Source organism: Bos indicus x Bos taurus, chromosome 16 (assembly GCF_003369695.1).
Source record: "Bos indicus x Bos taurus breed Angus x Brahman F1 hybrid chromosome 16, Bos_hybrid_MaternalHap_v2.0, whole genome shotgun sequence".
NCBI lineage: Eukaryota > Metazoa > Chordata > Mammalia > Artiodactyla > Bovidae > Bos > Bos indicus x Bos taurus.
In genome coordinates, this window is record NC_040091.1 from 64,243,251 (window position 1) to 64,257,800 (window position 14,550).

Sequence of the window (14,550 nt, forward strand, 5' to 3'; positions counted from 1 at the left end):
ACTTGTCAGTCATCGAGATCACTTACTTGGAAAGAATGTCTCAAAAGCACAGTGTAGAAGCCTCTTGGGAAGACTCATCTTTATTTTACAGCTACTAATTAGATGGATTTGTTCCAACTAGAAGTGAAAAGATTCCCAAGCGTGTAGCTGAATGGAAATTTTGTTTCAGACACCAACCTTTGACTGGAAGTCTCGGCATTGTCTGTCAGGAGACAAACCAAACGTAGAATTCCCCCAGAAACAACGGCCTCTGCATTCACGAGGACGGCCCAGCGTGGAGGGGTAGCTGCCATGCCTTGTCATCATCAGTGGGTCTCAAGACTGTTACCTGTCAACAACTCCAGCACATAGCTGACTCTTCCATCCTGCCCCGCTCCCCAGCACTCCCGTGGAGGCCCCTTCCCAGCCCCACACCATCACAGTGCCTGAAAGCATCCCCACCCTCTGCGCTCAACTCTCCTCCCTCTCCTAAACTCTCATTCACACTCCCAAACCCAACACAACGGTCACATTCCCAGCAAAGCTGGTCCCTCAACGGGTCCCCTTGACGGTCCCCCTCCTCGGCACAACCAGGTTCCATGGGTTCTACAGTCACCTTTGTTTCAGCCTCTGAAAGACAACCATCCGGCTATACACGGCAGCTCTCCTGGACCACGGACCCCGCAGCAGTAGGCACCTTTCCCAGATCTCTGAGGATCTCAGCACCCAGCACAGGGCCTGAAACAAGGTCATGCTCACACTGGATTCTGAGGTCCGGGGGTGGGGGTGGGGGGGTGTGCGTGGAGCTTGACCTGAAATTCAAAGGAGTCACTGGGTCCAACATGGCTTCTCCCTTTTTTGCCCCAAGATAAAGCTCTTTGGCCTGGGACAGGCATCTCAGTATCTTTTGATGAACAGGCTGATCAACAGCACAGAAATGCAAGATGAGTTCTCCCTCATCATCCTCCCACTGGGGGCTCCTGTTTCTCTGTACCTTTGAATGCTCTCTGGCTTACCCACCTCTTCAGCAGTCTAAAACATCCCCCAACTGGCCGGGAAGGCTGGTGACTACTCTCTCTTCTTTGCCACAGCAAAGTGATGATTATCTCTGGCCTCCGACATCCTAGGGCCAGTGCAAACCCGGAAATCCCAGCAGTGGGGGCTGTTGACCAGCGCTGGAGGAACCAATGAACAGTCACAGGGTTGCACATTGTTTTTTAATTTGTTTCACAGCAAGCTCTAGAAGGCAAGTCATTTACCACTTCCCCACCCTGAAACAACAGAGCATGACAGACAGTAGTGGAGGCTGGGATGCCCGCTCTTCCATCCCAGATCCTGCAGCAGGCCCCGGTGAACAAAGCAAGGCCCGGGCAGTGTGTCCTCTGCAGATGGTAGACACTCAGTCCACGCTCAGCAGCACCAGCACCGCTGAAGTCAAGGTTGTCCATCCAGAAGATTCCACCTTGCATCGCAAAATCCAGAGAGGGTTTAACTTCCAGAAGCAGACAGCAGGTGCCATGGCTGGAGGCAAAGTCCTCTGACACTGCCAAGGTCAAATGTCTTGACTTAAGACTAGGCTAGACGGGAGAGAGGAAGAGTAATGAGGTCAAGGAATCCCTTTTTTTTTTTTTTTTTTTTTTAAGAAATGCTGGGTCTGCAGTTCACAATGTTCACAACAAAAGAACATTGCTTGGGATTCTAGACCTGAGTGAAGAGAAACAAAGGCTGGGCTGACAAAGCCAGAACTTTATTCACAGTAGAACAGTCCTAAGCTAAAATTCTAGAATTTATCAACAATGTCTTTTAAGAATGAGAATGCATAAACCCACCAGACCAGCTGACAGGGAAAAAGAAAATACACCAATGTTCTCTATTAAACAAAACCACACAAAAATTAATTCAATCTGCCTCCATTTCCACTCCTAATATCTCAGCCACCTCCCACCCTCTTTATATAAAAAAAAAAAAAAAAAACATAAAATTCATGCACACTTGCACACACTCAAATATTCAAGCAAAATACAAAATACCCAAGGAAAGCTTAGGAATCACCTAAGTGTTTTTCATTAGCTCCCCAGATGCTCTGTTTTTCTAGACAAAGAATCAAGTTCTGACTGCCATGTCTAAGCAGTAAAAATCAGTCAGCTGAGATCCCCCTCCTCTGTCTCCTGGCTCACTGGTCAATGCAGAAGAACCAACCATATGTCAAGAGGGAAGGCCAAGGCTGGCGTTCTGTGGGGGGGAGCTGCCTGATTGTCCTGCAGCCGGGGGCCTTCATGGGGAGCAGTCAGCAGTACCCTCATGGGTACACTCAGCAAGGCCGCCCTGGGGCTCTGTTCCCAAGCATGAAGCTCGGAGTCCAACAGCCAGGACACGGGGAGAGGAGCCGGTGTGGACAGGATGCTTGGGGCGGGGATTTCTGGAGACTGAGTTTTACTGCTTGTGGGCATGAGAACAGATACCTGAAGCAAACCATCATGAGATATCACAGACGGCAGCACTGGAAGAGATGATGTAGTCCAACTCTGCATTTTACATAAAATCCATTTATGGAGAAAGCAGAGAGGTGGTCTGCCTAGGATTGCGACCCTAAGAGCTTCCCTGGGTGTTGGCCTATGTCAGTTGATCAGTTCATTGTTTCTAGCCAAGGTCTCTCACCTGAAGTGGAGAATCATTTGTTTATAGGTTAGACTCTCCCATTCAACAGGCCTGGGAAATGCAGAAAAACCAGGTTCTGGAACCAATAAGTCTACACTGACCACTTCTCAGGAGTGATGAAAGCCTGATGCATCTGTTTCTCTGCCTTATCCTGCAGACTCTCCCCCAACCCCCAACATTTTGTAAAAATAAATAATTCAAAATAGAATGAAAATCCCAGGCAAGGACAGTTGCTGGCCTGAACATGTGCTCTGTCTCTCACAGACCCATGAACCTCAAGCCTGCAATTCACTCCCAGGCTCAGGAGGGATGGGAGAGTCTGACCTGCTGGGGCAGCACATGAACCCCTGGGACAGCAATTACAGACCAGCCCTGGCCCCTTATATATTAAATTTATCTTCATAAATAGAGCATCCCAACTCAAGTGACCATAATAAAGAAAGCCAAAGCTTGAGTGTTTTCTTCAAATAGCTACACACACCCTCAAATATCTATGAAACTATACTCAATATGTCCACATGGCAAACTGGACAGCTCTTTATGAGAGCTTCAGTTGTCACGATAGTCAAAGGCCAAGTCTCAGACAGACCCAAATACCCATCCCTGTTGGATAACGGAGACTAAGATGCAAAGCTCACTTTGCAATAAGGCTCATGACAAATACCTTTAAAGAAAAAGCCCGATTAATTTGATTTCTAAATTATTTGATTCCTGCCCTCCCACCCCCCACCACCAAACTTGGAACATACTCAAGTTTTCAAGGTCACATCTATGACATAAAACGGGCCCACCAGACCACTAGACATGGTCCAGTTGGGTAGGCTGCCGGGCCTACCCATTTATTGATGTGACAGCGTTGGTGACCACCTTTCCCTTGAGTGAGCATCTCTGAGCTATGCTGTTCAACCTTAATGTGGGAACCGGTATCATGGGTAATGAACTAAAGGACAAGGTGTCTGGGTTGAAGTTCATCCTAATGGTGGCCAGAAAGCCTATCTTCTAGCCATCCTAGGAGATTTGGGTTTAGTTTCCCTATTCTCTTCCCCTGTTAAAAATATATCAATTTTGATCAATCACATTAGACCGCTTTGGTTAGGTCACTGTAACCATTAAAAGAAACTGGAGCAAACAGATGGTTGGCCCATTAGGAAAACCAAAGTGTAGTAAGCCCTCCATGGAGCCTTCATAGCTCGTCTCTGGAAGGTGCAGTGTCCAGGGAGGCTGGTGGTGGCAGGGCCTCTGTGTTCTTTGCGTTGCGATGGATGCGACTTTGCTTCCGGGACTTCCAGGCGTGTGTCCTGTCCCAGTCAGTGGCCACCGTCTCATTGTCCCAGATGGTCGAGGTCTCCGTGTCACTCAGATACCCCGGCTGGCCTGTGTAGTGCGTGGGGTAGATGAGCAAGGGTTCTGCAGAGAAGGCTTTCAAGTCCCTGGATTCGTAATGCTCCATGTATTCAGCACTGAAAACAAGAGGCAGACAGGTGGGTGAGGGGGCAGGGCACTCACAGAACAGGGGAAAAGGGTCTTGCTTGTTACCTCCTAAATTCTCATGGATTTGATTATTTTTTTAAATTGTGGAAAACTTTAGCCTACAAACACAACAGATTTTTTTCTTAAGGCTTTCAGATGATTTAAACAAGTACACAAAGAAAAAGGTCAGGGTATTTTTGTTAAATTTAGATGGTGGTTTGGTCACTAAGTCATGTCCAACACTTGAGGCCCCATGGACTAAAGCCTGCCAGGCTCCTCTGTCCATGGGATTTCCCAGACAAGAATAATGGAGTGGGTTGCCATTTCCTTCTCCAGGGGATCTTCCTGACCCAGGAATCGAACCCGGGTCTCCTGCATTGCAGGCAGATTCTTTACCGACTAAGCTATAAGGGAAGATCCAAATTTAGATAGAGTAGCTTAAAAATGAATTTCAGGTCTTATTCTAAAAATTAAGGTTTAAGCTCTGTTGGGCCACAATAATAAATAAAGTGATCACTTTGTAGAAAATGCTTTGATCCTGGATCAGTGAATGAGATGGCTGGGAGCTGGAGTGAAGGTGTGAGTGATGTGGTGTAGGCTTGGAGGCACACCAGCTTGGTGTTGCAGTCCAGCAGCCTGTGAGTGTAAATGAAGGGACAAGGAGCCCTCCCTCCCAGGGCTCCTCTGCCGATTACACGAGGTGACGTCTGCTCAGCAGCTAGGTTTCAATTTCCTTTCTGTTAAGAGGGTGATGGTTGACCTCCATGTTTCTGTCGGGTAGCAGAGATAAAAATCAGTCTCTGACACATCCATTTTTACTGAGGACAGGAGACAAAATGGGCAAGATGCAGGACAAGAACATCGAACTGCTACAAAGAAGACCATCTAGGGAGGAGATCACCCAGCAACGAGAGAAGGAGCCAAGGTTAGAACCTGGTCTGCTCCATTAACGAATTTCGGAAGCATCGATCAAGCAGGTAGCATGGGTAGAATTTGGACTAGACTCTAAGGACACAGAGATAAAGATGGTCCCTGCCTCAGAGGCTCACAGGTTACTGGGGAGACTGATACATAAACCCACCATTTACCGTGTTCGTGACACAGCACTAGGCCATACTGAACTCCAGGCTATGGGGACTCTGTGATGATACAGCACTAGGTCATACTGAACTCCAGGCTATGGCAACTCTGAGCATCACACTGTCTTCTGTGGACGCCCAGCTCAGAGGCCATCTCCACTCTCCCCGAGCCTCTAACACATCTCTGTGATCGTAGGTATCACAATATATCACAATGACTGTTCATGAGTCTGGGTTCCTGACTAGCTTGTGAGTCACTGCCTGGCCAACAGTATACACAATGGACTAAGAAACGAACTGAAAAATTTGAGGTGCTTAGGAAGATGACCTTCACCTTGAGATGTACAGGTTTATGGAAGTAAGAAAATCAAAGACGAGAGGACCGAGCATAGTATGCACAGTTAAGCTGCTGCTGCTGCTAAGTCGCTTCAGTCGTGTCCGACTCTGTGCGACCCCATAGATGGCAGCCCACCAGGCTCCTCTGTCCCTGGGATTCTCCAGGCAAGAACACTTGAGTGGGTTGCCATTTCCTTCTCCAATGCATGAAAGTGAAAAAATAAAGTGAAGGTGCTCAGTCGTGTCTGACTCCTAGCAGGTATTAAAGAGGACTCCTATGCAAGACTCACCATTTCTGCCTTATATCCCCTGTTTGTAAAAGGAGGTAATCACTCGAGTTGGCCTCTCTTTGTCATGATTATGGAAAGATCATTTAGGAAAGGAGTACCCCTTTAAAAAATACCAAGTATTACCCAAAACCAAGTAGCATAATTCATAAGTGAATTATGCTCAAGGGACAGGTAGGCAGTTCAGGGCAACTCACACAGGATGCTTGTTGTACATGATTGGCAGAAACTCATCCACTGGGAGCATCTTCCCAAAAGGATCTGCTCCAACCAGCTTCTGTGCTCCTTCCAGAGAGATGACGTAGCCGAGGGTCCAGTAGGAATAGTCAGCTTCAACCAGATTTACCACGTTGGGCACAGATTTCTCTGGTTCTTTTACTTGCATCCTCTTCCTACCAATATAACTAAAAGGAAACGGGTGGGGGAGAAAATTCCAATTTGAGTATTAAACATCCATAAGAATGGAGCACAGCTTTGCAGACACTTTTGAAAGCTTGGACCAACTGTGTCTTATTTAAATGTATCACACAACAGGGCACAGCACATCAATCATGGTTGTCACCATCTTCCATCAATTTCAGGCCATTTCTGTGGTTCCACTTATCAAGAGCCCAGCTATCCTTGCCTAGAAGGCTGTTAAGGCCTGAAAGTTGAAATGAAGAGATTAAAAGATCTTTCAGAAGTTGGAGACAAGATGGTGGAGTAGAAGGTGAGCTCACCTCCTCTCACAAAAACACCAATATCACAACTAACTGCTGGATGACTATCGACAAAAAAGACCAGAACCCACCACCAAAGACATTCTACCCCCAAATACAAGGAAGTCACAACGAGATGGAAGGAGGGCACATTCGTGATAGCATCCAATCCTGTACCCACCAGGTGGATGACTCACAAGGGGGAAAATAATTATTTCTCATAAGTTCTCCCACAGGGGTGAGAGTTCTGAAGCACATGTCAGGCTCCCCAGTCTGGGGGTCTGCCATCAAGAGGAGGACTCCCTCGGAGCACTCAGCTTTCAAGGCCAGGACGCTTGATTGCAGGAGCTCCGCAGGAATGGGGGAAACAGAAACTCCACTCCCGGAGGGTACACACACAGTCTCGTGCACAGCAGGACCTGGGCAAAAGCAGTGACTGCAGAGGAGTGCGGGACAAAGCTGCCTGATGGTCTGGGAGTGTCTCCTGGCGGGGTGGGGGAGTGGCTATGACTCACTGTGGGGGCCAGGACACTGGGGGCAGACGTACAAGGGAATACTCACCAGTGTGAGCAAGTGAGTATAAATATTATTAAAGAATAGCATTTAAAGGAAGAAAAACATGATCATCTCAATATAGGCAGAAAAAAACTTTGACAAAATTCAGCACCCATTTTTTTTTTTTTTAAACAAAACTCTCCAGAAAGCAGGCACAGAGGAGACCTACCTCAACATAATAAAGGCCAAATATGACAAACCTAGCATCATTCTCAAAGGTGAAAAGCTGAGAGCATTTCCTCTAAGATCAGAAACAAGACAAGGATGCTCACTCTCACCACTTCTATTCAACACAGTTTCAGAAGTCCTCCACAGTGATCAGAGAAGAAAAAGAAATAAAGGGAACTCAAATTATAAAAGAATTTAAACTGTCCACTGCTGCAAATGGGATGATACTATACATAAGAAATCCTAAAGACACTACCAAAAACCACTAGAACTCATCAATGAATTTGGTAAAGTTGTAGGATACAAAATTTTTCAAGTCTTTTTACTTAAAAAACTAAAACTAGAACTGCCATATGATCTAGCAACCCCACTCCTGAGCATATACCCAGAGAAAACCATAATGTGAAAAGACACATACATCCAGTATTCAGAGCAGCACTATTTATAAAAGCCAGGACACGGAAGTAACCTAAATTTCCATCAACAGAGAAATGGATAAAGAAGATGTGGTATATATACACAACAGAACATTACTCAGCCATAAAAAAGAATGAAATAATACTATTTGTAGAATCATGGATGAACTTAAAGATTATCATACTAAGTGAATTAAGTCAGATAGAGAGACAGCTATCATATGATATCACTAACATGTGGAATCTGAAAAAATGATGCACACAAACTTATTTAAAAATATGTCACAGACTTAGATAACAAACTTAATAGTTACCAAAAGGATAAGGTGTGTGTGTGGGGGGGAATAAATTAGGAGGTTGGGATTAGCACATACACACTATTATGTATACAACAGATAATCAACATAGACCTACTATGTAGCACAGGGAACTATACTCAAGATATTTTGTAATAACCTATATGGGAAAAGAATCTCAAGTATAAATGAATCACTTTGCTATACACCTGAAACTAACAACATTGTAAATCAACTATGCTCCAATATTAAAAAAAAATCTTTTAAAAATTTCATGACGAAAAGCAGATTTTTTTCCAATCATTTCCCAAAGGTAGTGTAGGATTTTCAGCTGTGTTTATAGAGGTTGGAAGGGGACAACAAAGACCAGATGTGAGAATCCCAACTTTGCTTTCAAGTCCCTAGAGCTTCAGTCTGGGGACTTGATATTTTCTGCACAGCTCTCCAAATGCTGGTGGTAAACACAAGAGAGAAAATGCTTTGGAAAAGATACAGTCCAAAGTGAAAGACCTAGGAACCCAAGAGTAGCTCAAGAGGTTTCCTCTGGGAAAGAATGGATGGCACCACTTGCACGGTTTGCTTTCCCTCACCCATCTCTGCCCATGCTTCCTCCCGGGTTCTGTCCTCCAGGAACTACTTCTGCAACACAGGATGTACCCTCAACTATTCTCCCCATCCCCAGTCTACCCATGGATCTGTGATCCATTACTTCTGTCTGGAGCCTGGTTGCTTCTGCTTGCCTGGGCCAAGTTGAGGAGATCTGGCTTTCTGTCTGTCAGAAAAAGCTGAATTCCTCTATTTTGCTCTAAAAACCATCTCTTTCAATATTTAAGCTATCCTCTTTGTTGAAACATCCTAGGATATATAGAATAAGTCTGTGTTCATCTTCAGTTCTTCTGGAGATAAATATAGTCACCTCTCAACCGCAGCCTCTTAAAAGCAAAGAGCCTGAATTTCTCTCATGTATCAAGTGAAAGAGAAAATCCTATTGAACGCCTGAATTGTGACCAGAGTGACTGAGGAACTAAGCTTATACTTAATTTGTTATACTAAATGTAAACTGTAATTTTAAAATTGACTTTGTGTAAAATATTTTTTCTCTTATTCGAAATGTATTATTTTGGTAGGGCTACAGTTTACTTCAACAGTTGAAAATTTAGCATATGGACTGAGGTGTATTGTATGCATTAAATACATACTGGATTTTGAAGACTGAATGAAAAAAGAATATAGACTAATTCATTAATAGTTTTAAAATACTGATTATATGTTAAAATAATATTTGGATATGTTAGATTAAATAAAATGTATTATTAAAGTTAATTTCGCCTATTTTTATCTTTTTAATATGATTACTAGAAAATTTTAAATGATGGCTTCCCAGATGGTGCAGTGGTAAAGAAGTCACCTGCCCATTCAGGAGGCACAAGAGATACAGACTTGATCCCTGGGTCGGAAAGATCCTCTGGAGGAGGAAATGGCAACCCACTCCAGTGTTCTTGCGTGGAAAATCCCATGGACAGAGGAGCCTGGTGGGCTACAGTCCATGGGGTAGCAAAGAATCAGATATGACTGAGCACACACAGAAAATTTTAAATGATATGTCTCACATATTTCTATTGGACACGCTGCCCTAGATGATTTCAATGGCTTGTTCTATTTTTCCCTGCTTACTATTTCCTTTTTCTGGAGAAATTTAATATTGCTGTCACAGACAGCCTATATGCTTTCATATTTTGAGTTTAAGTACATTTGCTTTATTCATTTTATAAAGTGAGATGTGAAAAATTGGAAACAGCTATAATTCTTTGTGATTAGATAATAGATTTCAATGGAACACTTGCCCTTGATCAGTCACGGAAATTTAGAAAACATCTCCCCAGCTCCATCCCCCATATCCTTATCAGAACAATAACTCTTCTTCCTTGGATCCATTGTACGCTTTCCTAAGAAATGCATCAACCAAACCACAAGTGAACAAGGATGTGTGTCAACTCTAAGCCTTAGACTCCCCAAGGCCAGTCCTCTGATTCCAAGGCTTAAGTGAAAGCTGCCTTTGTACATGTCACATAAGCATGAAATAGCTTTCAAGCTCCATGCCTGTGGGGCCTTAACTGCAGGCTGCAGGACCACAGACTCAGAAAGCCTGAGGTGCGAGAACTCCTAGAGGATTCTAGGGACAATGATCAGAAGAGACAGTGCAGAATCGCATCACATGACTGAGAACCGACAGGAGCCAATCTCTTTATTACATAGTGCTGGGTCTAATTCCCACGGTTATGTTAGGTTTCCTCTGAGCTCAGAACGGTACATTTTCTAAGAGAACAAGTATTCCACCTGAGTGCATAGTTAAGTTTCCCTCCGAGGATGGGAGGAACGGGGACAGCTTGTGGGCTGCAGCTGCTAAAGGAACAGCCTCTGATCTGATGAAATTGCCTTTGACACACAGATGGGAAGTAAATATGATGCTTGGGAATTTTCTGCCTCATTGGAGAGAAGTAAAAAGTGTCATCTCATTGTAAAAACAAAATGAGAGAGAGCAAGCGCTCAGTTCCCAGAGAGAGAGCACACACTCAGTTCCCAGAGGTAGCAGGCAACGAGCATTAACTAAATGTCAGTTCAGAGCCAGGACTCCCTTGGTGAGTCTGGTTTTCCTAAGACAGCCTCTGACTCTCCAAACCCAGCTGTCAGTGTTCTCCCTATTTGTACAGCTCCCCTCCCCAACAGGTGCTCTCCCACTGACCTTCCAACCCCCTCTCCCCTCCCCCCACACACACCATCAGAGACTGCAGAGGAAACCCATCCTCCAGTGAGCTGATGCTCAAGTGTGACACAGGACCCTTGCCCTGGCACGGGTCCTCCCTGGAGATGCTCTATGTACCACGCTGCTTCATGGGTGGGTTTCTGCTGTGTTCTCAGGTAAATGCTGATACTGAAAACCCCAGAACTACAGGCAGATTCCAAGTCTCAAAGAAAGTCCCATACTTTCTCACCCTGAAGAACATATAGATGCAAAAGTGAAAGTGTTAGTCACTCATTCATGTCTGACTCTTTGCAACCCTGCCAGGCTCCTCTGTCCATGGGATTCTCCAGGCAAGAATACTGGAGTGGGTGGGTAGCCATTCCCTTCCCCAAGGGATCTTCCCGATCGAGGGATCAAACCCAGATCTCCTGCATTGCAGGTGGGATCTTTACCATCTGAGCCACCAGAGAAGCCCCCAGACCAGTGGGTATCCCCTACCTACTTCTTGTTGCTGGAGAGAAAGCCAGGTAAGTGGAAGCTTGAGCCCCACCTCCTGTGAGTTGGGGCTCTTGGTGCTGAAAGAACTGAAAGAGTTCTCAGTACTCTTAGAAAAGCCTGTCGTCTTGTCACTCACATCAGCTCCCAATCCAGCTGAACTCGATCAATGTCATCCATCAGCTTCATCAGCTTCTTTTTAAATTGATGTTCAAAACGCACGTCGTCCTCAATAACAAGAGTCTTCTCCAGCTCCCGGTCAATTACCTGCAAAGGTCAGGGGGAAGATACCCGATGAAAAGTTGATACTTATTTATCTAATCAAAATAGGTATTAAAAAGTCAAAAGTATAGTAGCACAACACATAATAGCTCATAACTGGAATCTCGGTGAAGGTTCATCAACAGTAAAATGGTCCCACTCTCCTCCCTTCTCATTACAGAACTGCACATCTGAATGAAGCATTATTCACCTCTTTCCAGACAGAGTAGTGGCTAAGGAAGCAGCCGATTTCACCCCTGGTTAGAGGCCTGGAGGAGTAGGGATCTCGATATCCAGGCAGCATTTCAATATTCAGGGCCTTCAGCTGGCTTGTGTTGAGTGCCCTGTAAGATAGAACACGCCCCTAAATTAACACATTGAGAGGTCCCCACTGCACAAGCCAGGAGGGAGAGGTCTGTGTATTCCCCACACTGAGCAGGCTCCTTAGAAGCTCCTCAGGGTTAGTGTGTTGTAGCATTATGAGCTTTGTGAAGACAAGATGCGGTCTTATATTTTATGTATCCCTCACAACACCCAATGTAGTTCTAAGTATCATCAGTTTTTTGGCACCTTTGAAAAAGTATTTTCCTAATGAAGGAGAGTGGCTAATAGAAACATTAAATATTATTAAACACTGGAAGGAATGAGGACAGGAAAGAATCATAAGAGGAATTGTACACATGTGTACATCTTTCCTTTGGAGTTAAAAATTAAAATGCAGAGAGAGTCATGTAAGCAAGAGAAGTGACTCACTACAAACAAAGTATTCTCAGTAAGATTAATAGTTGATTCTCATCTGAAACCATGGAGGCCAGAAGGTTGACAAATTCAAAGTGCCGGCTCAGAGAGACTCAACCAAGAATGCTGTATCCAGTCAAGCTAGACCTCACAAATGGAAAAACCAGGATGTCCCAGATAAACAAAAACGGCGTCACTAGTAGATCTGCTCTACGACAAACGCTAAAGGGAATCCCTCAGGCTAACATGAAAGGAAACTAGAGAATAACTCAGATCCACATAAAGGAATGAAAGCCTTGGTAAACGGAAGTGCAGGTGTTTGCGTGCATGCTAAGTCACATCAGCTGTGTTTGGCTCTTCGTGACCCGATGGACTGCAGCCTGCCAGGCTCTTCTGTCCACGAGATTCTTCAGGCAAGAATACTGGAGTGGGTTGCCACGCCCTCCTCCAGGGGATCTTCCCGACCCAGGGACTGAACCAGTGTCTCTTATGTCTCTTGCATTATCAGGCAGGTTCTTTACCACTAGCGCCACCTGGGATAGGTAAATATAAATAGTGTAAGTATCCTTTTGTTCATAACTTTTTCCCTTATCTGATTTAAATTATAGCTGCATAAAGCAGTAAGAGCAAATAATGTATAAAGAGCATATAAAGAAATAATTAGTGTGACCATAGAACAAAGGAAGGGGAAGGAATAAAGCTATATAGCTGTTAAGTTTTTCCTTAGTATTGAAGTTGGTATTTTTTTATTGAGATATAATTGACATATAACGTTAGTTTCAGGTGTACAATATAAGGATTCAATATTTTGTACTTTAACATCTTAATTCCTTTGTTTATATTTCAGTATATTTTTAGTTATTAGTGATTGCCCTAGGGATTATAATTAACATCTTAATTTATAGCCATCAAGTTCATATTAATAGTAGGGTCCTAGAAGAAAACAAGGGGATAAGACTCCTTGACTGCTTTAGTGATGATTTCTTGGATTTGACACTGAAATTAAAGGCAACAACAGCGAAATACACATTCTTCAACTGTATGTGCAGCATTCTCTAAGAAAGACCACATATTAGACTATATAGACCATAAATAAAGCCTCAGTACATTTTAAATGGTTGAATTCATACAAAGTATGTTCTATAACCACAATGAAATTAAAAATTGATAGGAAACTTGGAAAATTTACAAATATGTGAAATTAAATAATATACTCCTTGATAGCCAATGAGTCAAAGAAATCACAGAGGAAATGAGAAAATATTTTGAGACAAATGAAAATGAAAACAGCATACCAAGCCTTACGAGATGCATCTAATGCAGTACTTAGAGGGCGAGTTACAGGTACAAATGTCTATGTTTAAAAAAGAGAATCTTAAATAATCTGCTTTTCCATTTTGAGAAACTGGAAAAAGAACAAACTAAATGCAAAGCAAGCAGAAAGAAGGAAATGAATGAAACAGAGAATAGAAAAACTGACAAAAACAAGACCAAAAGTTGGTTCTTTGGAAAAGAACAAAACTGATAACACTTTTAGGCAAATAAAAAGAGTAGACTCAATTATTAAAAATTAAGAATGAAAGAGGGAGCAATCCCTACTGGTCTTGTGGAAATAAAGAGGATTACAAGAAAATACTATGAACAATTATACATCAACAAATTAGATAATCTAGATACAACGGGCACATTGCTCAAAAGAAACAAACCAACTCAAGAAATAGAAATTCTGAATACCTATAACAGTTAAAGAGGCTGAATTTGTAAAGATTAAAAAAAAAAGTTCCAAAACATGGTCCAGGACCAGATAGCTTCAGTAAAGAATTCAGAATTCTGCCAAACATTTAAAGAATTAACACAAATCTTTCAAACCCTTACCAAAAATTCAAGAGGGTGCAATTCCCAACTTATTCTATAAAGTATTATCCTGATACACAACCAGAAAAACATCACAAGAAGATGAGAGACCAATATCCCTTAAGATAAATAGAAAAATCCCCAATAAAATACTAGGGAACAGAATCCAGCATCAGAGAAGAGGGATTATACATCATGACCAAATGGGATTTATCCCAGGATTGTAAGGTTCATTTAACACATGGAAAAAAAAAAAAGTGACACATCATTATTAACAGACGAAAATTCCACGATCATCTAAACAGACATAAAACTTGACAAAAATCCTACTGTATATGAATTAACTATTTATATTCCCCCAAGTTCACATGTTGATAGGGAGGTGGAGCCGTAGATCCTAAGGTAGAACTTTCGTAAATGAGATTAGTGCCCTTATAAGAAAGCAAGAGCTTGCTTTCTCCCCTCTCCTTGCTCTCTGCCATAGGAGAGTACAGCAAGAGGACAGAGATCATGCTGA

The 14,550-nt window shown here is 43.3% G+C and overlaps 1 protein-coding gene across 1 annotated transcript in view; it reads right to left on the bottom strand.

The window, feature by feature from the left end:
• Nucleotides 1-1,177: 1,177 nt before the first annotated feature.
• The window catches only part of COLGALT2 (collagen beta(1-O)galactosyltransferase 2), a 121,303-nt gene continuing 107,930 nt past the window's right edge, over nt 1,178-14,550 (bottom strand). Inside the window, exons 9-12 of the mRNA XM_027565555.1 lie at nt 11,653-11,785; nt 11,320-11,447; nt 6,007-6,213; nt 1,178-4,097 (exon numbers count right to left, since the gene is read on the bottom strand). Of these exons, the coding sequence (XP_027421356.1) occupies nt 3,821-4,097; nt 6,007-6,213; nt 11,320-11,447; nt 11,653-11,785 (745 nt within the window). The 3' untranslated portion in view covers nt 1,178-3,820. The remainder of the gene's footprint in view (nt 4,098-6,006; nt 6,214-11,319; nt 11,448-11,652; nt 11,786-14,550) is intronic.